This window comes from Bufo bufo, chromosome 5 (assembly GCF_905171765.1).
Source record: "Bufo bufo chromosome 5, aBufBuf1.1, whole genome shotgun sequence".
Lineage (NCBI taxonomy): Eukaryota > Metazoa > Chordata > Amphibia > Anura > Bufonidae > Bufo > Bufo bufo.
This window is the reverse complement of record NC_053393.1, coordinates 202,006,845-202,034,406: the sequence shown is the minus strand read 5'-3', so window position 1 is coordinate 202,034,406 and position 27,562 is coordinate 202,006,845. Positions and strand designations below refer to the sequence as shown.

Genomic DNA, 27,562 nt, shown 5'->3' with positions numbered 1-27,562 from the left:
TTTTCTGAAAGCTATACTTTTTCTTTTTTTTTCTGCCAATCATCTTGTGCACAGGATCATTTTTTTTGCGGGAAGAGTTGATGTTTTTATTGGTACCATTTTTGGGTACATATGATTTTTGGATCATTCAATATTACTCTTTATGGGTCAAGGTGACAAAAAAAAATTGGTTGTTTTGACACAGTTTTTATTTTATTGCTTTACACCATTCACCTGAGGGGCTAGACCATATGATATTTTTATAGAGCAGCTCGTTACAAATGCAGCGATACCTAATATATGCCTACTTAAAAAAATATAAAAAATCAGTTTTACACAATGAAAGCATTTTTGAAAAAAATTTCATGTTTTAAGTGTATCCTTTTTCAGAAAGACCTTTTTATTTTTTATTTTTTTGGGGGCGATTGTCTTATGTAGGGGCTCATCTTTTTCGGGAAGAGATGACTGTTTGATTGGTGCTATTTTGGGGTAGATATGACTTTTTGATCGCTTTATAGTACGCTTTTTGTTAGGCAAGGTAACCAAAAATGGCTGTTCTGGCACAGTTTTTTTTTTTTGTTTTTTACAGTGTTCATCTGACAGGGTAGATCATGTGCTATTTTTATAGAGCAGGTTGTTACGGACGCGATGATATCAAATATGTCTACTTTCTTTATTTTAGTTTTATATAATAAAGAATTTTTGAAAAAAAATCATGTTTTTGTCTCCATTTTCTAAAATACATATTTTTTCTATTTTTCTGCCGATCGTCTTGTGCAGGGGCTAATTTTTTGCGGGAAGGGTTGACATTTTCATTGGTCCCAATTTTGGGTACATATTATTTTTTGATTATTCAATATTACACTTTATTGGGCAAATAGACCAATAAAATTGGTTGTTTTGGCACATTTTTTTTTTTTTTTTTAAGTCGTTACGGATGCATCGATATGTAATTTGTCTATTTTTTTTTGGCTTTACACAATAAAAGCATTTTAGAAAAAAGTTGTCTAATGTAGGGGCTCATTTTTTTCAGGATGAGGTGACGGTTTGGTACTATTTTGGGGTACATACAACTTTTTTGATCACTTTTAATACCTTTTTTGGGAAGTGAGGTGGCAAAATTTCAATTCCATCATAGTTTTTCTCTTTTTTTTTTATTTTTATGGCGTTCACTGTGTGAGGAAAGTAACGTGATCCTTTTATAGATCAAGTCGTTACAGACGCGATGATACCAAACGTGTAGTGTATTTTTTTTTTTTTTTATCAATAATAAATGTGTGCCTATAAGAAGAAATTGGATTTTTATTTTTATTTTTTTCCGACTCAGACCCACTTGGTTGTTGAAGATCCAGTGGGTCTGATGGTTTACAATACACTGCAGTGCACTGTATAGTGTACTGCAGTGCATCGTCACTTACAGTAAGGCTGATCAGGCTCCTGCCTTTAGCAGGAGCCTGATCAGCTATACCAAGGCAAGCCGGATGCCTGTGAATGCGTCTGGTTGCCATGGTAACCACCAGGACACTGCCACAACAGCGCAGCGCCCAATGGGGGAGGGAAGGAGCTCCCTCCCTCTGTTAACCCATCAAGCATTGGGCCACAGCACAGCAGCAGCCCGATGGGAGAGGGAGTGAGCTCCCTCCATCTCTTAACCCCTTCCATACAGCGGAGGACCACAGCATGGAAGTAGTTAAACGGCCGATATCGGGGGGTGGTGAACGCATTGCACCTAATCCACTTGTTCGTGCAGCCCGGCTTCTCTTCTTTCTTCTTTTCTGTGCAGGAGGAAAAGGACATGTGGTAACGTCACTGCGCTCATCACATGGTCCATCACATGAGCCATCACAATGGTGATGGATCATGTGATGAGCGTAGTGATGTCATCAAAGGTCCTTTACCCAGGTCCTGAAGAAAGAAGAGAAGCCAGGCTGCGCAAACAAGTGGATTAAGTTGAGTTAAATTATTATATATATTTTTTTAACCCCTCCAGCCCTATTTTACTAAGCATTCTGTATTAAGAATGCTATTATTTTCCCTTATAACATGGTTATAAGGGAAAATAATAGCAATCTACACAACACCTAACCCAAACCCGAACTTCTGTGAAGAAGTTCGGGTTTGGGTTCCAAACATGCCGATTTTTCTCACGCGCGTGCAAAACGCATTAAAATGTTTTGCACTCGCGCATTTTCCTGCGACACACCCGCATCTTATCCAGCCCAAGTCCATGACGCCCGTGTGAAAGAGGCCTTAGGCAGATTAGGAAAAGCAGCACATGTGCAGTTATAATAAAGGCATGGACGAGCTTTCTCTAAAGCTCCTCCATGTCGCATGCAGCCATGGACAAACTGGCTGCACTGCAGAGCGGGACTCAGGGGGAGTGGCTTACTATAAAAAGATTAGCAGACAGATTTTTTTAATAAAGTATATTTGGAAACTCATTTTTACCCTGCCTCTTACAATGTTGTGTAAAGTATTTATATAGTGGCCAACCCCTTTAAAGTGTACATAACCTTTCAACAAACTCTGCATTGATCAATAGTACAGTATGTGTAGATGAGGAAGAACTACACTGCTCAAAAAAATAAAGGGAACACTTAAACAACACAATGTAACTCCAAGTCAATCACACTTCTGTGAAATCAAACAGTCCACTTAGGAAGCAACACTGAGTGACAATCAATTTCACATGCTGTTGTGCAAATGGGATAGACAACAGGTGGAAATTATAGGCAATTAGCAAGACACCCCCAATAAAGGAGTGGTTCTGCAGGTGGTGACCTGACCACTTCTCAGTTCCTATGCTTCCTGGCTGATATTTTGGTCACTTTTGAATGCTGGCGGTGCTTTCACTCTAGTGGTAGCATGAGACGGAGTCTACAACCCACACAAGTGGCTCAGGTAATGCAGCTTATCCAGGATGGCACATCAATGCGAGCTGTGGCAAGAAGGTTTGCGGTGTCTGTCAGCGTAGTGTCCAGAGCATGGAGGTGCTACCAGGAGACAGGCCAGTGCATCAGGAGACATGGAGGAGGCCGTAGGAGGGCAACAACCCAGCAACAGGACCGCTACCTCCGCCTTTGTGCAAGGAGGAACAGGAGGAGCACTGCCAGAGCCCTGCAAAATGATCTCCAGCAGGCCACAAATGTGCATGTGTCTGCTCAAACGGTCAGAAACAGACTCCATGAGGGTGATATGAAGGCCCGACGTCCACAGGTGGGGGTTGTGCTTACAGCCCAACACCGTGCAGGACATTTGGCATTTGCCAGAAAACACCAAGATTGGCAAATTCGCCACTGGCGCCCTGTGCTCTTCACAGATGAAAGCAGGTTCACACTGAGCACATGTGACAGACGTGACAGAGTCTGGAGACGCCGTGGAGAACGTTCTGCTGCCTGCAACATCCTCCAGCATGACCGGTTTGGCATTAGGTCAGTAATGGTGTGGGGTGGCATTTCTTTGGAGGGCCGCACAGCCCTCCATGTGCTCGCCAGAGGTAGCCTGACTGCCATTAGGTACCGAGATGAGATCCTCAGACCCCTTGTGAGACCATATGCTGGTGCGGTTGGCCCTGGGTTCCTCCTAATGCAAGACAATGCTAGACCTCATGTGGCTGGAGTGTGTCAGCAGTTCCTGCAAGACGAAGGCATTGATGCTATGGACTGGCCCGCCCGTTCCCCAGACCTGAATCCAATTGAGCACATCTGGGACATCACGTCTCGCTCTATCCACCAACGTCACGTTGCACCACAGACTGTCCAGGAGTTGGCAGATGCTTTAGTCCAGGTCTGGGAGGAGATCCCTCAGGAGACCGTCCGCCACCTCATCAGGAGCATGCACAGGCGTTGTAGGGAGGTCATACAGGCACGTGGAGGCCACACACACTACTGAGCCTCATTTTGACTTGTTTTAAGGACATTACATCAAAGTTGGATCAGCCTGTAGTGTGTTTTTCCACTTTAATTTTGAGGGTGACTCCAAATCCAGACCTCCATGGGTTGAAAAATTTGATTTCCATTTTTTTCTTTTGTGTGATTTTGTTGTCGGCACATCCAGCTATGTAAAGAACAAAGTATTTCAGAAGAATATTTAATTAATTCAGATCTAGGATGTGTTATTTTTGTGTTCCCTTTATTTTTTTGAGCAGTGTATTTCTGGCCACTATATCATTTGTATCTTGCATTTTGTAGCAGTTAACCTCTGCACATACTCAACATCCAGTTTGCAGATCTGTCAGGCATGGTAGGTGAAAACTAGCTGCAATCCATCGCACACAGAAAGTAGAGGAGAAGTTGCTTCCTAACCTTTTATTTCATTTAGAACCAGCCCAAGGATAATGAGGGACATTAAAGAGAAGTACTGACCTGTATGTTTGCGAATTTAGCACTTGTGTGGAGATATAAATCTCCTTAGTAGCTGTCCAGTCTCTTTATTGTTTCTGTTTGAGTCCTGTCTTACTCATGCTGCTGCTCACTACAGTCCCTGACAAAAGTCTTGTCGCTTGTGTACAAATTGACCTGAAGTGCCGCTAAAATATATTTCTAATCAAGATTTTGTTACAAGAAATGGGTCATTTTAATCCCAACAGCTTTTGTAATAATGTTTCAGTGCAAAATGAAACTGACAAAAAGTATTCTAGTATTCACAGCTTGGTAAAGCCCATTGAGTCAATTTTTGCCAAGACATAAGTGTTGTCGCCTTGTCATATGAGCTTCACCTGTGACTAATAATGGATCAATTGGGTCTCAGGTGTGTATAAAAAGAACCCCAGTACACTAGACCTTCACATCAACTGCAACTAGACCTCTGCAAACATGCCTAAGATTCACCCGTAGACTAAAGTGTTGATTATCAAGAGGCTGAAGACTAGATCCACTGCTGATGTGGCAGACCCCTTCAATGTGTCTCAGCGTCAAGTTCAGAGGATAAAAAAAAGATTTGAAGAGACTGGAGACTTTTAGACAAGGCCAGGTCAGGCCGACCCCGCAAGACCACTGCTCGAGAGGACCGTTTTTTGGCTCGAAAATCCAAGGCTAGCCCATTTTCCACTGCAGCAGAGCTCCACGAGACCTGGTCACCTGAAGTCCCTGTGTCAACCAGAACAGTTTGTCGGATTCTGTCTCGAAATGGCCTCCATGGTCGAATCGGTGCCCATAAGCCAGCACTAAACAAAAGACAATTGAAAAAATGTGTGGCATTTGCCAAGGCCCACAGCCTGCTAAAAGGATGGACGCTGGAAAAGTGGCAGAAGGTGGATTTTTCAGATGAATCTTCTGTTGAATTACACCACAGTCTCCTCAAATATTGCAGGAGACCTACTGGAACCCGCATGGAGCCGAGATTTACCCAGAAAACAGTGAAGTTTGGTGGAGGCAAAATCATGGTCTGGGGTTACATCCAGTATGGGGGTGTGCGAGGGATCTGCAGGGTGGAAGGCAACATCAATAGTCTAAAATACCAAGAAATCTTAGCTACATTCCCAACCATAAAAAAGGCCAAATTCTGCAGCAGGATGGTGCTCCATCGCATACTTCCATCTCCACATCAAAGTTCCTTATGGCGAAGTAGATCATAATGCTCCAGGATTGGCCAGCCCAGTCACCATACATGAACATCATTAAGCATATGTGGTGTAGGATGAAAGAGGAAGCATGGAAGACTAAACCAAAGAATATTGATGAACTCTGGGAGGCATGCAAGACTGTTTTCTTTGCTATTCCTGATGACTTCATCAATAAATTGTATGAATCCTTGCCAAACCGCATGGATGCTGTCCTTCAAGCTCATGGAAGTCGTACAAGATATTAAATTTGGATCTCACATCACCACTACTTAATTTGCTGACATATTTTTGGATTTACAGTAAAGTTGTTCAATTTCTGTATAGGCGACTAAACTTTTGTCTTGCCAAAATTTGACCTTCCTGTCTTGATTAAATGATAAATCTTTTTTCAGTGAAACTAACTTATTTCAGTGCATTAAACATCCTTTGGGAGGGCTTTAGCTTTTCATATGAGCTATTTCTAACACCAATTGATTAATTAAAAGTCAGGTTAATAGCAGGAGTTTCTATAAAATAGAGAAGCGACAAGACTTTTGTCAGGGACTGTATTCCCCCTCCCCACTCCATAGACTTGTATTGACATGCTCCATCTGGAAACATACTTCAATGCATTTTTTCAAGTTAAAAGCAATTTGAAAGGGGGTAGAGGTAGGTAAACAGCTGATAAGATGACAACTAGACATTTCTCACTGATAAAACATATTACGAAGTTTGTTCTGGTCGCTTGTACTATTGATTTATGTAAAGTTGTGTGAAAATACAGTGACTCTTTAAAGGGACTGATGCCTCATAAAGACTCCCCTTTCCATTAAACCTATTACGACATATGGCCTCACAATACTTCCCTCTATGAGTCAGAAGTGAGGGCTACTCTGTACAAGCAGTTTCCATTCTGGCAGGCTGGAGCTGTCCTTGTATTAGATGGTCGGCCCATCATCTTCCGAGCTACATTTCACCTACAGTGGTCTCTGCTCGGGAAGTGCCAAGCTGACCAATTGTTAACTGAGCTGTTTGCCAGGAAAGGGAGCTGGACGCTAGGTCCGCACTTTGAAAGGGATTGCTTTTTTGTTGAGACAAATCCTTTAATTCGGCCGAAGAGTTGCTTTGAAACTTGCGTGTAAAGACCTCATGTGGTTTTCATAGAAGCAGTTCTAGTAAAATTCCTAGAACTGTTTCTTCAAAGCCTCCAGCATCACAGCTAGCTTTTTCAATGTTATGTTCGCAGTATGGTCCATGCCTCCATTCAGAGTTAATCAACACCTCTGCCGCACGTTCTTCCAGTAATGAGTCTGGGTGGGCATATCTATCTCATAGGCCCCCGCCAGAATCTAAAACATCTGCTGCTCAGCTCATAGCAGAGACAGACTTCTGGTGGGTTAGGAAACCAATATTGTCCCCTACCAATTGCAGATGTGCGGCGAGGTGTCTGGTGATGATTATTACAGAATAAAAGCATCGCCCTGTGATATTGCAGACATACATGTCTTAGGAAGTGTCTTCAGAGGAGGTACACCTTAAGAAAACTACAGTGGTGATTGCGGCAAGGCTACATCCACGGGCATGAAGTACATCTGGTGTCAACAACAAAATGTCTTACTGTCGACATACGTACTTGACTTATTTTATAATTCCCTATGTCAACATGAAGACCCTTTTAACATTTTATTTTTTTTCATTTTTGTAACTAGGTGTCTGGATCTACGGGAGGATGGATGTGTAGTAGATATGCATCTGTTCAATTCGGGATCACAGTCTGTGCTTGCTTATGCCACAGTCAATGGATCTTTGGTCGGGTGGGATCTGAGATCTTCTAGTAATGCCTGGACTTTGAAACACGATTTGCGATTAGGGTTGATAACCTCATTTGCAGTGGATATCCATCAGTGCTGGCTGTGTATTGGTATGTTTCTCTTTATGGCAATATACTTTCCGTCACTACATAAGCTGACTGTATTGCTTAGCTTTTTAGTGCAGAGTTAGGCCTTTTTCACACGTCCGTGTAAGATGGTAAGTGGTTCATGCATGAAGATGTCCATTAAGAATCCGTGTTTTGTCTGCGTTTCCATTTTCGGTCCTCTGTATGTCATTCGCATTCCAGGTACACTGCTAGGCTGAAAATTCATTTCAAGAGCATCTCCTGCCAGTGGTTCATGAAAACCACGGACCAAACAGTGATGCCATTTGTGTTGTGTCCATGGTTTTTAGGGACACATTGACTATAATGTGCATGAGGGATAGGGCATGCTTCCCTGGTGTCACCTTGGACCCATGGTCAGTGGAAAACCGCTAGGGTGTGAATACACAAGTGCATTCAAAGGGGTTATGACATGATTGATGTAAAAATCGGACATCATATAGTACATGACCATCTCTTTCTAACAAAGCTAGAACCAGCCCTGCACCTCACATGGATCCAGAGATCTTCCCATTCATTGCTCCAGTCATTCTTCTAGATTTATTTCAGACTCGCTCTGAGGGAATATGTCCTTTCTCAGGGAGTGTATCCTTTCTGCTGTAGGTCTCCCTGTAACTGTCACAACTTGTAACAGAAGATATGGCTGATGGCAGTTAAAGATTTAAACTGATCTCGTGCGACCACCTGTTAAGGTGGACAGAGAAATAAGGAAAAAAAAAACAGCAGGTGGCGCTATACAGATACATTTTATTGAATAACTCAGTGGCTATACTACATTTTTATTTACATGCAATTACAATAGTGTTCAGATCCAGGTGACGATTTGAAAAATGTAGAATATTTTTTGTGGCACGTCCCCTTTAAAGACAACGTTTGCAATTCACTGATGTGTGAAAGAGGCCTTACTTAGATACATGCAATGCTAGTAATACAAGCTATGTTACAATAAAGGAAACATTTCATGGTTAGGGCTCATTCAGATGAACATAAAGGCTCCGTGCCCGTATTGCGGACCGCAAACGGTGGGTCTGTAATATACTGGCAGTGGCCATAGGCACTCTCCTGTGCATGCAGATCCATGGACTCGAATAGGTCCGTGATCAGCTAGATACGGCAAAATATAGGACATGTCCTATTTTGCGGTGCCGAGGCATGGATCAGAAGCCCCCAGAAACACTCCTAAGCGCTTCTGTGAACTTTCCGGTCCGTGCTTTTCCGTGTTTTGCAGATCTCTAACTCATTCAAGTCAGTGGGTGCGCACTGCAATACGGGATTCATGCGACCGGTGCCTGTGTATTGCGGACCACTATTTGCAGTCCGCAACTTGGGCACGGAGCCCTTACTTTCATGTAAATGAGCCCTTATATTTCTACTTGTAAATGTTAGCACATGTAGAAAGTGCCTGTCCGCTTGTCTCAATGCTTCTGCGATCATTAGAATGAAATATACTAAAGATGCCGATAGATGTCCATAGGATTAATCATGGGGTAAAATGTGCAAGAAAGGCTGGCAGGGGCTACACTGTATGGAGCATGGAGGGTATATGATGAACTTTATATGACAGTAACTGATGGGACTATGATTTCTCTGTCCAGTTCTAGGGTTGCTTTAGTTTACAGCTATGTGATATAAATAAATGTGTTCTGTTATATCATTTTTATTGCTGAGGCTTTCTTTTGCAGGAACCAGTAGTGGTACTATGGCATGCTGGGACATGAGGTTCCAGTTGCCAATATCCAGCCATACTCATCCAGCTCGGGCGAGAATTCGGCGGCTCCTAATGCATCCCTTGAGCATGCATACAATGTATCAGTCTTGGGTCATAGCTGGTAAGTGCTTTCAGTGTTTTAATTATGTTCAGAAAAAGGTAGAAATTTAGATATATTCTAGCTAGATTGTTCAGTAAGAGTGTTTTTATTCCAGTACTTACAGTAAGTATATCCTAATATTCCAGCATAGTCCTGTGCCGTATTATCAGAAAAGTCAAAAATGCATATATTTTACATTATCAGAGGTGGCTAGCCACTGAAAGATTCCTTTGGTGGCGGGTTCTCTACGTTGAGCACAAAAGGATCGGGCATGTTGAAGAACAGCCAGATGTCGAAACAAAGTCAGGATACCCCCATACACATAAGGCTACTTTCACACTAGCGTTCTGAGCGGGTCCGTCTGATGTTTCATCAGATGGATCCGCTCCTATAATGCAGACGTTTGCATCCGTTCAGAACGGATCCATCTGCATTATAACTTAGAAAAATTTCTAAGTGTGAAAGTAGCCTGAGCGGATCCGTTCAGACTTTACATTGAAAGTCAATGGGGAACGGATCCGCTTGAAGATTGAGCCATATGGTGTCATCTTTAAGCGGATCCGTCCCCATTGACTTCCATTATAAGTCTGGACGGATCCGCTTGCCTCCGCACGGCCAGGTGGACACTCGAACGCTGCAAGCAGCGTTCAGGTGTCCGCTCACTGAGCGGAGCGGAGGCTGAGCGCTGGCAGGCGGATGCATTCTCAGTGGATCTGCCTCCACTGAGAATGCATTAGGGCCGGACGGCTGCGTTCAGGGCCGCTTGTGAGCCCCTTCAAACGGAGCTCACGAGCGGACACCTACACGCAGGTGTGAAAGTAGCCTTAGATGGTCGGCCAGTCCTGCTGAAATTGGCGGAATCAATTTATGTGACCAGCTTTAGGGGTTATTTACACCTGCATAATCTAACTCCTGTATAGAATTACATAAAAGACTTTAAAGGAATTGTCAGACCTTGGAGCCGACAACCCCTGGGGTCTTCCACTGTCCCCCTGAACATAAGCTACTCACCTGTCAGCGGTCCTGCTGCTGCTCCGCTCCCAGCCTCTTTAGGTCCCTGCAGGTCCAGGTAGCGGCTTGGTCTTGTGACCGCTGTAGCCAGTCACAGGCCTCAGGGGTTACACTGGCTTGAATACTATGTCACAGCAGTGATGTACCATCCAAGCCGCTTTGACCTCTGAGGCCTGTGGTTGGCTGCAGTGGTCACGGGACCAAGCCACTTCCTGGTGCTGTGCAGTGACAGAACCTTGGACAGGTGAGTTGCTTTATTATGTTCAGGGTATGATAGGGTAGGACCCCAGGGTTTGTAGACTCCAAGCCCAATTTGCCTGACATTGTATGGAGTAGCCCTGTACAAGCTCTATCATAGTAATGGAACCCCCAATGTTCAACCTATTATGATATTTTCCGTTAAAACCCACATAAGAGTGGTTTTCTCCTACAGACTGCTCATTCTTAAACAGGAGACGGCTGTGGGTCTGGCTTCTCCAAGCACTGGTGATCAGCATTGCTGGGGGACGCCATGTCTGGCTATACGTTTTCCCTAGTGGAGTAATGTGGCATTACATGCCTTAAATGCACATTAAAGGGGTTGTCTCATCATGGACAATGGGGGCATTTCGCTAGGATGTCCCCATTGTCTTATAGGTGCTGGTCCCACCACTAGGACCTGCACCTATATCGAGAACAGAGCCCCGCAAGTAAAGGAGGGCGCACTGCGCATGCGCAGCTGCCCTCCATTCATTTTCTATTGGGCCAGCGAAAATAGTCGAGCGCTGGCTCGGCTATTACCGTCGGCCCCATAGAAATGAATGAAAGGTGGCCGCGCATGTGCAGTATGCTCCCATTCACTCCTATGGGAAGCCGGCTTGTTGGTGGCCGTACCGGAGTCCTCCAGCCACCACCTTGCGGGGCTCCGTTCTCAACAAAGTTGCGGGTCCCAGCAGTGGAACCAGCACCTATAAGACAATGGGGGCATATCCTAGCGATATTCCCCCATTGTCTATGATGAGACAACCCCTTTAATGGTCAACCATATGATGCATGGATGGAACCTGCTGGATGGAGTCCTAATAGACCATGATGAAGTTACTGCCAGACAATGAGGTCTAAATAACAGTTGCTTGCTGGGAAATCCTCTCGCAAAGACACAGTTGGGATTCCGGATCATGTAGAGGTCAGAAATAAAATCAATCAGTGTCATGCGTTGTCGGGAGCTAATCAACTCATCCAGATATCTGCTTATTTAGTTTCTCTAGAGGCTTCTTTTCTGATTAGAAGGTTGAGTCATCTGTCGGTTAATCCATTTTATTAGGATTCTTGACGTTAAGCAGAGGTCTAATGTTAATACCAAATAGCTGTTTTTTTAGCAAAATCACTTCCATTGACATGCCGGAAAATCCACTAAGTCGCTCCTCTTAATCTAAAATACATTCTCTGGCATTCACATAGTCTGATTTTTCATTTTCTGAGCACAGGCTTCTGTACAACCCAAAGGTCAAATTACATAAGATTGAGATTTAGGAAACTGTAGAAAATGACAACTGTTGCTTACAACAACCGATCACAGCAGAGCTTCCATTTTTCAAAAAGAGACTATGAAATGCAAGCTCTGCTGTGATTGGTCGGCAGGTTTTCCTTTCGTTTTCAGAGATGTGCAAGACCTTAACCTTAGAGGAAACCTGTCACCTGTACTATGCTAAGGAAAGAAAGCTGCCAGTCATCGTCAGGAAGGGGGGGAAGGGCGAAGATATCGAGTCTCATTGGACTCTCTTGTCGCACTTGCTGCGCAGTTCAGTATATTAATACTATAAAAATACTGACTGCCATTGCAGAAGTGACAGACTGCTGACATCAGCATGTCTCATTATACGATTCTGCCCTCAGTGAGGTTACCTTTAATTTGGGATGAGTACACTTGTGTTTTCAAGTTCGGCGTACAAGGTTTAGGTTATCTAACAATTCCGTTATGGATTCTGCTACCACGGTCCGTGATAGCGGAATCCATAACGAAATTCTTAGATAACCCGAACCTTGTACGGCGAACTTGAAAACACAAGTTCTATCATCCCTACGTTTAACTCTTTTGTGCACTGCGTCATACACATACAGAGGGTAGCTGGGTACTTTGAACTGCCCGCCATACAGTAGTGACCTCTAAAAAACCTTCGGCTCGCTGCAATGTGATCACAGGGTGTCAATGGGTAGTTGTCGCAACCAGGGGCCTAATGAAGCCCCTTTGGTCTGCCATCTTTGTACTCCTATTAGGTCCCACCAGAGACAGGGCCTAATTTGGTGGCAGCCATAATACACGGTGATGCAGAAGTATTGCTGAGTGTCATATCACTTATCAGAAAAGTACACAAAAAACATCATTTTCCAATTTAAAAATGTTTATTGTCAAAAAAAAAAGACCGTTAAACACTACACATAATTGGCATTGCCATTTTCGTAATACATACTATGAAACCAATGATGGTATTACACTGCCCGATCTTTGGATAGTGCGAGCGCTGATGGAAGATAACACATTCATCTGTGCTCGTTTGCTCCGTCCTGATTACATCGGCCAGGGCATACTGAGTGTGGCAGGAAAGATCGCTACTGCAGTGTTTCCTCCCTTATTGACTTCTGTTCATTATTGGCAGCATATCTCTGATTTACACAGGGAGTGTTGTTACCGAATTGGGCGTCTTTCATCCTGATGAAAGATGCCGATCAACCTATGAATGAGCATTTGTTTGTTCATCAGCTGATCGGCTGCTTGATTATACAGACCATTTATCTGGAATGAGTGTTTGTTTGTATTCCTGAGAATTGGTCCGAAATCGTGCAGTGTGATAGTGACTTAAAGGAGTTATCCAACACTAAAAGAGTGGCCCAGACGTGCCCGACCTAGAATGGGGGTGACGCTTACCTCAACCTTGCCGCTGGATCCGGGCTCTTAGGCAGGCATGTAGCTCCCACGTGAGCCCCGGACAACACCCGTCAATGGGGGCACTTGTGCAGCCATAGAGCCAATCAGAGGCCACAACAGTGACCTATTCCCCTTGCGTCACGTGTGACGTCAGATGTGACGCAGGGGGATCAGGTTACCACTGCGGCCTGTGATTAGCTGCAGCAGTCGCATGTGCCCTCGTCAACAGATGGAGCAGAAGCCGCGAGCCCAAGTGACCGAATCCAGCTGCGGAGATCAGGTAAGCATTACCCCCACCATGGGTCAGGCAGGTTTGGCCACTCTTTTTTAACACATTGGGGTAGATTTATGAAACTTGTGTAAATAAAAACTGGCTTAGTAGCAACCCATCAGATTCCGCCTTTAATTTTCCAAAACTACTCTCAAAAATGATAGATGGAATCCGATTGGACAGTATGGCACCAAAACCAGTTTTCTTTTACACCAGTTTTAATAAATCTCCCCCATTATTTGTCTCACACTGTGCATGCTTTAAAAAAAAAAAAAAAAAAAAGCTAAGGAGTAACGGCAGAATGGCTTACTTTTTGGTCACCTACCCTCTAAGAATAGAATAAAAAGTGTGTGGAAAGTAATTTGTACCTTGGAACAGTACCAGCAAAAACTACAGCCATTGAACCGCATCAAACTATATAAATTTAGTATTGTAGTAATTGTAATGACCGGCAGAATAAATGTACCGTAGCAGCATGTTTGTTATGCAGCCATGCGAATGGCGCGATATTTTTTTTCACCTCTCCAGGAAGATTTAATAAAATATAGTCAATAAATTGTATGCATCCAGAAATGGTGCCATTGAAAAGTACAAATCATCCCGCAAAAAGCAAGCCCTCATACAGCTTCGTGGGCGGAGGAGTAGAAAAGTCATGACTTGCAGAATGGGGCAATGAAAAAAGTGCAGAGTCCTTAAGGGGTAAAATAAAAATGCAAGATGTGTATCGTTCACACAAGCTGCTATAAAGCATGACAATTTCAGACTACCTTCTTCCTTTACTCAACTGCAACTTCCCCCCTTCCATCCGGCTCCCAGTTCAGGTGGCCATACATATAAGTAGAGAGAGAGCAAATTATTTTGTTCTTATACTGTTGCAAAAAAAAAAAATTTTTATTGAATATTCATATCCGTTTTTACCAAAAAAAAAAATTTAGCTCGGCATTATTACCGTGTTTTATGTCTGTAAATAACTGGGACTTCCTGCTTTTCTCATCCAACTCCTAGCCGTTCAAGGCAATAATGAAGTCTCCATGTGGGACATGGAGACTGGAGATAGAAGATTCACATTATGGGCCAGCAATGCTCCTCCACTCTCAGAAATGCAGGTATGGTTATAATCATTCTTGGATGCGTTCTGCATCCAGTAGAAATATGCCAGCATTAAAGTCCTGTGTTCTAAGAGGGGTTGTTAAATGAAAACTCTGGTAGCCCCTGTAAATATGGTAAAATATCAAAAGAAATGATAGTCACACCTTTTCTCTCCTGCTGCTTCCAGCGATGTACTCTGGTCCTCCCATCTTCCTGGCTGTAGCAGTGCCATTCCATACACGCAGGTCACTGTGCAGCCAGTCACTGACCTCAGCAGTATATGGAACGTGACTGCTGAGGCCAATGCTTGGCTGCAGCGATAACCTGTGTGCGAGGAGGACTAGAGCTCATTGTTAGCTGGAGGAGCACTGGAGCTCATTATAATTTTTTTTTAACACCTTTTTATTGAGATTAGGAGGAATACAAAGCTATATGCTAAGCTAGTCATGCTTCAAAAAGAATCATTACATTGCACAATGTAAAATACGTAAACTGTACATTAGCGTTCTTACAGAGATACCGCCATAAGAAGTCCACATAACCAGACCATTGCCCATCATGACTTGTGTAGTTACCACACAGTGTCTTCCCAATGCATTTTCCTTTCTCTCCCTCCTCCCCATGAACACCCCGAATCCCTAAACCACAGTTGCTCCACATTGAACGCTGCTCATCCCAGTCCCCCATGAATACTCCCCATTAAGCGCCTGTCCCACTCTGAGGCCAGTCTACTCAATCTTCTCTTGGGCCTCCAAGTACCATGTAGCGTGTTTAAAGGGAACCTGTCATCAAATTTATGCTGACCTCACTGAGGGCAGCATAAAATAGTGACAGAAATTGTGATTTCAGCGGTGTGTCACTCATGAGCTAAAAGTAAGTGGTTGCCAAGAACCAGCATCATAATCATTGCAGCCCGGGCCTGGAAAAGAGTCACATCTACCTGAGAAGACTCCTGGTTATACATAATCTCCTGCTCTCTCACCATCTGCTGATGATTGGCAGTTCTCTTCTAGAGAGAAAGAGAGAAAACGAGGTAGAAGAATGTCAGTCATCAGCAGGTGGGCAGGAGAGCAGGACTTCATGAACGACCGTGACTCTTTTCCAGGCCGACTCTGCAATGATTGTGATGTTGGTTCTTGGCAACCTCCTACTTTTAACTTATAAATAAAAGACCGCTGAAATCGACTCACCTGTCTCTACTTTATACTGCCGTTAGTATGGGCAGCATAAAGGTGATGACAGGTTCCCTTCAAAGGGTATCATCAGTCCCCTATATCCTCGTCCGTCAGGGAATATTCTATAAACTTCCTCCATTTGGAGAAAAATCGTTCAGTGGCCTTTTCCTTATTTTGTTCCGTATCTAGCCTATCCATGTAAAGCAGATGTTTCATGGTGCCTATTACTTCCTCCCAGGAAGGAACCTTGGGCTCCCTCCAATATCTCAAGATACACTTTTTGACTGATAAGATAAGCAGGTGTAATCCCTTAAATGCTACTACGTCTGACAAATCCGCATCGGGATATCTCGGGATATATAAGGAATACACTACTGTGGGGTAGGACGAATCTCCACGCCCCATACCGACTTAATATATTTAAGTGCCCGCATCCAGATTGGCTGCAAACAGGAGCACTCCCACAAGCCATGGAGTAAGCCAGCTTTTTGTAAGTTGTATTTAGGGCACCGCCTGAGATAGTGAACATAAGCATGCCGGTAAGAAAGGTCAAAAGCATAGGTGGCCTTGTGCATTATGCAGAAAATCTCCCTCCATTGTTCGCTGCTAACTTCCCTGTGTTATTTTGTCCTGGAGCTCATTATTTTAGAGTTTTTATTTAACTTGGGCAACCCCTTTTTATATAATTATTATAACAGGGTAATATGTGCTTTTCACACAGTGAGGTGGGCCTGCCTTAGTTGACTGCCCCCCTACCTCAGCCTTTGGTTGAGTGCAGCTGAGGAGGCACTTTTGACCACAGTGATGATGCACTTTCTTTTTCTGGAAGCACCAGTTTTGTTATTTTGTGCTAATTTTAAAGTTCCACTGGATACAGGAGACGTGTGAAAGATAAATTGATCATTAATTTTCTTGCTGAGCATGGACATAGAAGACTGGCGAGGCCCGGTCATCACTATGTTATGGTTGGTGAGGTCCCAGAAGAAAGTTTGAGAAACCCTGTGCCAAACTTTTTATATTGCCTAGTGATAGCCTCCCTTCAAATTGGCGTCCAGAGCTACATTTTTACATACAGGTTACCTGACAGGTCTGTTCTGATCTAATTGGATCACTTGAATGGAGCAGTGGCGGTTGGGAAGGAAAAACATTGATGGCCAGAACTATGGCCTCCTGATTGCTGGAGGTGCCGGCAGTCAGACCCTCGCCAATCAGAAAGTTAAGGCAAAATTATTGCAATGTGCCATCTCTTCCTCTGATGGGAATAATCAAGGTAATCCAGTGCTGTAGGACCGAATAAATGAAATTATATTTGACCTTTCCTTATATTTATGGCAAATGTTTTTGTTACATTCGGTTCCAAGTTTTACTATCTAGTAATAATGTACTTTCTTACTTTTCATTTTCACAGCCATCACCACACAGTGTTCATGGAATTTACTGCAGTCCAGCTGATGGCAACCCTATATTACTGACTGCAGGGTCTGACATGAAAATAAGGTATTTTTTTTTTAGGTTAATTCTCCTTTATAACTAAAAACCAATATTGTTAAATATGTACAATATATTTTAAATTGAGATTTTCCTGTGGGCAGCACGGCGGCTCAATGGTTAGCATTGGTTCCTTGCAGCGCTGGGGTCCTAGGTTTGAATCTGACAATGGACTCAAGTTTTGGAGTTTGTATGTTCTCCCCGTGTTTGCGTGGGTTTCCTCCCACACGCCAAAGACATACTGATAGGGACCTTAGATTGTGAGCTCCATTGGAGACAGCAAGTGATGAGGATGTCATGTCTGTAGAGCGCCGCGGAATATGTCAGCGCTATATATGTGCGTAAAATAAATAAAAAATCTAATGTCATTATTGGCACTGAAGCATTCCAATCATTATATATTGCTGGAAATTTCAAACTCTCTATACTGAGGTGGGGATAAAGGCTGTTTTGGGAAATTACCATCCATGAAGTGATCTCAAGATGGGATCCTGCAGCCAAGTTACTGGGAGCACATTTTGCAATTCAGGTGATACTGTGCTATGTCTTACACATTCTTGCGATTTTTGTTTTCAGATTCTGGAACCTGGCCTGTCCAAAGAGATCCTACATAATAGCCGGAAGCACTAACAATCTGCCGCCTGTCTCTTATTTTAGCAAGATAATTGAGGGCACAGAAGTTGTTCAGGTAACATGTAAAATCCAGTAATAAGATTGGCACCAAGTTCAACTAAGAAAGGACCCTGCGAACGGCTCCTATTAAAAAGTCTCTACCTTCTTTATTGGGAGTCCAGCTATCAAACCAAATCATCCGAATAAAAAATATTCTACTTTACATCTAGAGCAGTGTTCCCTACATTGACCCCTACAGTAGGGATAGGCTCAATGTAGGTCGATACATAGTTCTCTCTGCTATTCTGGACTTGATCATACATTTTAACTGCTTCATTGTGAAAGTAGGATCATGTCACAGGTGTGGTCAGCCACTGACAGCAAGCAAAGATCTTCAAATGGAAAGTAAGGCTATTAGAAAGTGACCTAAAACCGTATGTAACAATAATGGTTTATATACATACAACTAGAAGACCCCTTTAATAACTGGTTTATATCCATCTTAGGGTGGGTTCACACAATGTTTATCCCATCCGTTTAACGCATGCAAAAAACGTATCTGTTAAACGGATGCCTCCGACTGATACCATGCAGTGGTATCTGTTCACCATAGAGTTTCATTGTAAAAAGAAAAAAAAAGTATAAATTTTTTTTACGGGACTGTGTAGGATAAAAGAACGTGGTGTGCTGCGTTTTTGTATACGTCAAACGGAGGCCTAGAACGTGATGTGAACCCACAATTAATGGCAATATTAACATTTTTCCAGCTAAACTGTTAACTCCGAGACCCCTGATGACGCCACAAATGTGATGAAACATGTCAGGGGGAGGTTTACATAGTAGCAATCTGCCAATAATAGACAGAAGTGTATTTTAAACCTGTATGCAGTGTTGGACTGCAGCAGGGGCACATGGGATATAGCATTGTATCATAGTTACCTCTTTGGGTCATTATATATATATATATTTATATATATATATATATATATATATATATATATATATATATATATATATTTTTTTTTTTTATGTATTTGTTCCAAAAATGTTATGTGGCTCTTAAATATTTCAGTTTAGGAGCCTATGGCAGGTAAAATCCCTTGTCATTCCAGCACAACTACTCGGCTTCCTCTCACTGGACTTTATTTACTTGGCTGAATCAGTGACGTCACTTCGACAATGCATGTTTGCACCACCGAACTCAGTGATTGGCTGCAGTGATGACATCACATGCTGTTGTCATCATATCATTGCTGCATCCAACTAAAAAAAAAGCCTGGCGTGGAGGACTGGAGTAGTGGTGCTGGATCAGTGGGAGATTTGTCAGGTGTATTATGAGTCTATTGAGGGGTTTTTATGGCATTTACTCCCCCCCCCCCCTTCCCCCAACTGATAACGGGTAGATTTTATTCCGATCTTGGACAACCCCTTTAAACATGTGCATCTATTAAGGATAAATAAACATTTTCTGATTTCTTCATGAAAATATATTTTAACTTCTAGGAAATCCAAAATAAGCATACTATGGGACCCAGTGAAGATGCTCCACGAAGAGGACCGGAGTCATTGCCAGCTGGACACCATGATATTATTACAGATATTGCCACCTTCCAAACGACACAAGGTTTTATAGTAACGGCATCACGAGATGGCATTGTGAAAGTGTGGAAATAAACTTGTCTTAAAACCGGAAGATTTAGGCCTTAGACCTTACTCGCGTAGTACTGGCCAAATACAATGCTAGGCCATTATTGTAAAACCAGGCTGCAGCTCTGACATCAGCTTACCAAGTCTGGTACGAAAACTCATGAAAGCTCAATATTAGGTGTCTTTGGAAATGTTCTCTTTAATATTAATGAGGTTGTCCAGAATTTTGCTATTGATGGCCTGTCCCCAGCGCAGGCCATCAGTATCTGAGTGTGGTGGTGGTCCCACAACCCGCACCTCTACAAACCAGCTGTTAGGGGTAGTTTTGGCACTAGAAGTCAGCACCAGAACTACACAGCTTCACCCATTGTGTAGTGGAGGGAGCTGGTTACTTTAGGGCTGTTCCCATTGGCTTCAATGGGAGCAGCACTGCAGTAACCTGCTCCATCCACTACCCAGTGATCTGCAGTCCGGCACCCGATCTACCCCAAAACAGCCGATTTGCAGGAGTATGGGTGGTTGGACCTCTGCTGGTCAGATATTGATGATCTGTTGTGAGGAAAGGCCTTCACCAGTAAATGTTTGGATAACCCCTTTAATCTTGATATGAACGCAACTGTTGTCTTATTCTCATGTGTACACCAACTGTAAATTGTGGATATATAATATTTAAAATCTTTGTTAGTTTATATAGTATTATCTTGTTTACATGCGCTTATCCTGACGTATGGATATTGCACTACTGTTCACATACTGCTATTAACAATAATTAAAAAAAACTTTGCCTATCAAATCTCAGGCCTCTAGGTATTTTGGCTTCTGGAGTAGTTTGGACGTCAGTGAAGAAAGATTTAGAACTGGAGAATTACCAATTATTTGCGATTGTAGTGAAGATCGGAGTGGCACTGCATATAGGCAAAAATAAATCCCTTATATGCCATACACTCGTCACTGGGGTACTTGGCAGGTATACATATGCGGTACAGGCGCTGCCAGATGTGCTCTGTCCAACATGTAACCAGGCAGTTACTGCTTCAATAATATTGCAGGGATAAGAGACAAAAGGACGGCACTCACCGACGTACGCTGAAACAATTTCTTTATTCCTGGTAGAGAGCGGACAACATACAAGCGTGCTCCAGCTGAGTTAGGCGACGGCCGTTTCTCACCTCAGTGCTTCGTCTGGCCCATAATCAGGTGAAACAGTTCACCTGCTCTTAAGAGACTCAAGCTGTGACGTGATTCTCTCTGCGCCACACAGGTACCACGCTAATACGGCGCTCACCTGTGTGCGTCAGAGTGGGTCGCGTCATAGTGAAAGACAATGAATAAAACATACATTTTTTTAAAACAATACCATAACCTTCTAATTCATTATGCAACTCATTACTGAGGAGGAAAGGGCACCTATAAGAATATACCCATATCAATCTTGTCGTTTAGACCTAAGGGTCCCATAGCGTCTGCACGTAGGATCCACTTACTTTCTCTCCAAAGGAGATCCTTGTGTCTGTCTCCCCCTTGTGGTAGACTATGTACTATCTCTATACCTGCAGAACTGAGGGTCAGATAGTTGCCTGCGTGCTCCTTTGTCACATGTTCAATCAACCGTAAACAGCCCTTTCCCGTGGTAAGTGAATTTATATGCTCCCTGATTCTCTCCTGGAGACTCCTGATTGTTTTACCTATATAAAACCTGCCGCATATGCATTTTATAAGGTACACCACGTATTTGCTTTTACAGGTGATGAGGGTATTCACTTTGTGTTGGATCCCTCCAAACCTTATGGTGTTCCATTGCGGGTTGAGCTTACAGCACGAACAGTGTCCGCACTTACGGTTGCCTCTTGGTCCCCAATTTTCCAACCAAGTCATGGGTTTCTTTTCCTGAAACCTGCTGCGGACCAATTTGTCCTTCAGGGTGTGACATTTCCTGAAGGCTATAATTGGTGCCACATTTTTGATCACCTTTAAGGATTCGTCTCTTTCATGTATGGACCAATTGTCCTTGATGACCTTTCTAATTTGAGAGGCCATTGGTCCAAACTTGAAAGAGAAGACAAAGGGGTGGGAGCTGTTGAAACTATTGAACCAGGCCATGAAGAAGGCCTCATTAATCAAACCTCAAAAGTGTCTCACACCTATGAATGACCAAATAGAAGAAACACCGGATGTTGGTAGCTCCCACCCCTTTGTCTTCTCTTTCAAGTTTGGACCAATGGCCTCTCAAATTAGAAAGGTCATCAAGGACAATTGGTCCATACTTGAAAGAGACAAATCCTTAAAGGGGATCAAAAATGTGGCACCAATTATAGCCTTCAGGAAATGTCACACCCTGAAGGACAAATTGGTCCGCAGCAGGTTTCAGGAAAAGAAATCAATGACTTGGTTGGAAAATTGGGGACCAAGAGGCAACCGTAGGTGCGGACACTGTTCGTGCTGTAAGCTCAACCCGCAATGGAACACATTAAGGTTTGGAGGGATCCAACACAAAGTGAATACCCTCATCACCTGTAAAAGCAAATACGTGGTGTACCTTATAAAATGCATATGCGGCAGGTTTTATATAGGTAAAACAATCAGGAGTCTCCAGGAGAGAATCAGGGAGCATATAAATTCACTTACCATGGGAAAGGGCTGTTTACGGTTGATTGAACATGTGAGAAAGGAGCACGCAGGCAACTATCTGACCCTCAGTTCTGCAGGTATAGAGATAGTACATAGTTTACCACAAGGGGGAGACAGACACAAGGATCTCCTTAGGAGAGAAAGTAAGTGGATCCTACGTGCAGACGCTATGGGACCCTTAGGTCTAAACGACAAGATTGATATGGGTATATTCTTATAGGTGCCCTTTCCTCCTCAGTAATGAGTTGCATAATGAATTAGAAGGTTATGGTATTGTTTTAAAAAAAATGTATGTTTTAAAAAAAAGTATGTTATATTCATTGTCTTTCACTTTGACGCGATCCACTCTGATGCACACAGGTGAGCGCCGTATTAGCGTGCTACCTGTGCGGCGCAGAGAGAATCACGTCACAGCTGGAGTATCTTAAGAGCAGGTGAACTGTTTCACCTGATTATGGGCCAGACGGAGCACTGTGGTGAGAAACGGCCGTCGCCTAACTCAGCTGGAGCACGCTTGTATGTTGTCCGCTCTTTACCAGGAATAAAGAAATAGTTTCAGCGTACATCGGTGAGTGCCGTCCTTTTGTCTCTTATCCGTGCAGAATTACCAATTGTTGGCTGTCAAAGGACACTAATTGAAGATCTGTCACTGCACCAGACCTCTTATTTTTTTTATTCTATTGAGGATAGAGAAAGAGAGCATATGGTATATGTTAGTTACATGATGGGTACTGCGGTTCATGTCCACAAGTGTAAAAATGCATGTAAGAATGCAGCTTGGAAGGCTAAGGTCTTGGATAACTATTATACAATTATTTAAACTGGACCAGGAAAACCGGCTGTATAAGTAGTGTTCCTGACTGCACATCAAACTATGAAATATTGGGGCCCATTTATTAAGACTGGCATTTTAGACACCGGCCTCTACATAACTTCGACTCATCCAGCGCCACTTAATGTAAGCCAGCTTCCTGTCTTTCATTTAGACCTTTTTCTACGCCTGAAACAGGTATAGAAAATAATGAATGAAAGCAGCCTGCCGGCCCCTCCCCTTCCGTGCCATGCCCCGCCCACTGTTTTAGAACTGGAGTGAGCGGGGAGAAGTCGCAGATCTGAGCCTAAAATATGCCTAATTTAGCCATATTTCAGCTTAATAAATGGAGCCACATTGTGTCTAAATAAATGGCACAGTAGTAACCTGTAAGATGAGTTCACAAAAGCTAGAGACCTTATCTTATGCTTTGGGGCTTGTAGTGGATGTGAGCTTTAATAGGGAACCTGTTCATTTAAGTTGCCCACTGATGTTACTTCTAGTTAACAACTGATTTTCTTTTTCTCTAAGGGGATAACACTAAATTAAAATGGATATTGTCAGAAGCCCATCCTAGAATGTAAATAGGATGGGTTTTGTGCTACGGCATCCCCCACCATATGGCTTCCATGAGGGTGGACTGCGGACAAGAAAAGGCATTTTCTATTGTAGTGCCGGCGATAATACGGAACACACATTGCCGGTGTCCGTGTTTTGCAGATCCGCAAAACACCTACGGACGTGTGAATGGACCCGAATACTGCACATTGTTCCTGTTCAGGCTGACCATCAGAAAAGTTTAGCATGCACATTGTGGGGCCACAGACCGCAGCATCAGCAGGTGACTGTAGAGCAGCACAAACTCTCTGCTCTGCTGCTGATGTCCACTGCACCCCTGCCTCCATTGTACACAGGTGTACTGTCCCTGCCTCCATTGTACACAGGTGTACTGTCCCTGCCTCCATTGTACACAGGTGTACTGTCCTTGCCTCCATTGTACACAAGACCTTTTTGTCGCTGTCCCCCAGACACCATTAGTAGAATGCTACCTCTCCTTGTTCCTGCAGCGCATTTTTCGTCTTTAGGAGACGATCCTGGCGCTTGCTGGACTTTCTTGGACGCCCTGAAGCCTTCTTAACAATAATTGAACCTCTTTCCTTGAAGTTCTTGATGATCCTATAAATTGTTGATTGAGGTGCAATCTTAGTAGCCACAATATCCTTGCCTGTGAAGCCATTTTTATGCAATGCAATGATGGCTGCACGCGTTTCTTTGCAGGTCACCATGGTTAACAATGGAAGAACAATGATTTCAAGCATCACCCTCCTTTTAACATGTCAAGTCTGCCATTTTAACCCAATCAGCCTGACATAATGATCTCCAGCCTTGTGCTTGTCAACATTCTCACCTGAATTAACAAGACAATTACTGAAATGATCTCAGCAGGTCCTTTAATGACAGCAATGAAATGCAGTGGAAAGTTTTTTTTGGGATTAAGTTAATTTTCATGGCAAAGAAAGACTATGCAATTCATCTGATCACTCTTCATAACATTCTGGAGTATATGCAAATTGCTATTATAGAAACTTAAGCAGCAACTTTTCCAATTTCCAATATTTATGTAATTCTCAAAACTTTTGGCCACGACTGTACAGTCTATAATCTTCAAGCAGTATATCTGCTTTAAACTAGGGCAATTCTCTGTAGTAGTACAACTCACTATATAAGCGGCAGGCAGGGCGGCAGCGTAACCTCGCGATTCTTACTCATTCACGCTCCTCCCACTTCATTCATAAAGGAAGTGGGAGGAGCGTGAATGAGTGAGCATCGCGAGGTTACGCTGCCGCCCTGCCTGCCGCTTTCATAGTGAGTTATACTACTACAGAGAATTGCCCTAGTTTAAAGCAGAGATACTGCTTGAAGATTATAGACTTTACATATGAAAACTGCTTCATTGCATTCTGCTTTCTTCTATAACAGTACTCACTATGAAAGCAGCGGTCCAGCCGGCGCGTGACGTCACTCACTCGGTCATGCTCCTCCCACTTCATTAATGAAGCTGGCAGGAGCGTAACTGACTGACTGAGTGAGTGACGTCACGTGCTGGCCGGACTGCTGCTTTTATAGTGAGTACTGGTATAGAAGAAAGCAGAGCCATTAAAAGATTTTACATATAAAGTCTACTGTGTGCACTGTGGTGTAATGGGGGTCACTATTCGCACAGGGGCAATATACTGTGACACATATGATACTGTGACCAGCATAAGATCATCTTATGCTGGTCACAGTATCATATGTGTCACAGTATATTGTCCGTGTGTGAATAGTGACCCCTATTACATAAGATGCTATATATGATGCTACATCCCCCGTAGTAGTGTATCATCCACAGATCCCCCTCATAACAGTGCGTCATCCACAGATCCCCCATAACAGTGCGTCATCCACAGATCCCCCCATAACAGTGTCACCCACAGGTCCCCCCATAACAGTGCATCATCCACAGGTCCCCCATAACAGTGCGTCATCCACAGGTCCCCCCATAACAGTGCATCATCCACAGACCACCATTAGTTCAAAACCCACCAAAAGCACACCTTTTGGTTAAAAAATATTTTTTCTTATTTTCCTCCTCAAAAATCTAGGTGCGTCTTATCATCAGGTGCATCTTATAAAGCGAAAAATACGGTAATAGAACGTAATAATCGAATATAACACCTTAACATAAACTCACAAAAAATTTGGGATATTTGGCTTTCAGAATGAACCTAAAATGCACTGTAACCTTTACAGGTGAACTTAATTTGATCTTCTCTACATTTTTGAATGCACGTGTTCAACTGTTCAGTGTTTCAGTACTTTTTGCACAACTTGCTGTTCTCTAACGGCTTAGCTGCAAAATTCACAACAGATGTTTGATCCATGAATCGCCCAATACTTTTTCTGGTTCAATTAGAATTGGTATTTAAACAGTCCTCCTCATCATACTGTTCACATTTTGACATCAAGAAGATGACATCTAACAATTGATCAACAGTACATTGCCATTGCGATACTTCAAGAAGGATGTCTCAGACGGAAGTGGCCACTGTGCTTAGAGTGTCACAGAATGTCATCAGCAGGTTGCAACAGAGATACAGAGAGACTGGAAGAGTCACAGAAAGGCATACAAGTGGACTTTGGCCACATCCCACACTGATGACTGCTTAATTGTGAACAATGCATTGGGGAACCGGATGATGAATGCCACACAACTCCAGGCACATTTAAGGGAGGTTAGAGGCACCCAAGTGTCACGTCAGGCCATTAGAAACCATTTACATCAGCCTGCTCTGCGTGCTAGACGACCTGCAAGAGTACCTGTCTACACCACCAGGCACAGGCGTCATCGTCTTGCATGGGCCGGGGAGTATCTACCCTGGACGAGGGACCAGTGGGCCTCAGTGGTGTTTACTGATAAAAGTCAATTCATGTTGAGCAGAAATGATGGCCGCCAACAATGTTGGAGACATCAAGGAGAGCGCTGTCACCAGACAAGCCTTTGGTGGTGTTGGTGTTAGTGTGAGCAGGTGTGTCTAGTCAATACAGAACTGTCCTACACTTTGTGAATGGTACAGTGACAAGCCCATACTACTTGAATAACATAATTAATCCAGTCACTGTGCCTCTGCATGAGCAACACAGGCCTAATTTCATCTTCATGGACTACAATGCGCCAGCTCATTGAGGTTGCATCATTAGGGAACGGCTGCTGGAGACTGGGGTACCTAAAATGAAGTGGCCTGCACTTTCTCTAGACCTCAATCCCATTGAAAAATTATGGGATCAGCTGAGTTGCCGTGTAGAGGCGTGTAACTTTGTACCCCAGAACCTCGATGACCTGAGGGTTGCCCTTCAAGAAGAGTGGGATTCCATGCCTCAGCAGATAAGTTCACTTGTGTACAGCATGAAACTTCATTGTCAAGCTGTAATTGCTCAAGGCCACATGACAAGTTATTGAGACAAATCCTTATATAACTGAATAGCAGGCACTCACCATCTGTGTTTCAAAAGTATAAGTTAAGTTAAGCTAGTAGCATTTATTTTTAAAATTAATGCTACTAGTTTAGCTTAACTTATACGCATGAAACACAGATGGTGAGTGCCTGCTATTCAGTTATATAAGGATTTGTCTTAAGGAAGTGACCGGGTGAACCACTTTTTAAGCAGGGCACCATTGCCACAGTGATAGGAGGGGTGAGCCACTATAAACAGAAGTTATTGAGACATTGACATTTTTTGTGGGGGTATACCCACCTCTGTTGTTGGCTTTTATTTCAATTAATTGTCTGAGATGAGGAATTCACCATTGCATGCTTCTACTTAAATGCCCTACTTTCATCTATAATAATGAAATCCCTGTGTGAGTGCGCTGTGTCCGTGTGTGTGTCACCAGTTTTGCACTGGGCATGTGCGGCAGGGTGTCCAATCAGGACACAGCGCTGCACACGGACACAGCTCTACACGTTTTCCTTCAGGGTGGCAGTCTGACTGCCCATAGATATCTCCGAGACCCCCTGGAAGGGGATAACCATTGGGCCGCTGCTCTGCCCTGGCAGCGGCCCGACGCTTGAAGGGTTAATAATGCCCCCCTACACACACAGAGCACCCCCGACCCCCC

At 43.4% G+C, this 27,562-nt stretch overlaps 1 protein-coding gene across 1 annotated transcript in view; it reads left to right on the top strand.

Annotated features, from left to right (window-relative positions):
• The window catches only part of PIK3R4 (phosphoinositide-3-kinase regulatory subunit 4), an 82,210-nt gene extending 61,965 nt beyond the window's left edge, over positions 1 to 20,245 (top strand). Inside the window, exons 15-20 of the mRNA XM_040431932.1 lie at positions 7,231 to 7,442; positions 9,140 to 9,286; positions 14,458 to 14,558; positions 17,125 to 17,213; positions 17,781 to 17,892; positions 19,320 to 20,245. Coding sequence (XP_040287866.1) covers positions 7,231 to 7,442; positions 9,140 to 9,286; positions 14,458 to 14,558; positions 17,125 to 17,213; positions 17,781 to 17,892; positions 19,320 to 19,490 — 832 coding nt within the window. The 3' untranslated portion in view covers positions 19,491 to 20,245. The remainder of the gene's footprint in view (positions 1 to 7,230; positions 7,443 to 9,139; positions 9,287 to 14,457; positions 14,559 to 17,124; positions 17,214 to 17,780; positions 17,893 to 19,319) is intronic.
• The last annotated feature ends 7,317 nt before the right edge of the window (positions 20,246 to 27,562 follow it).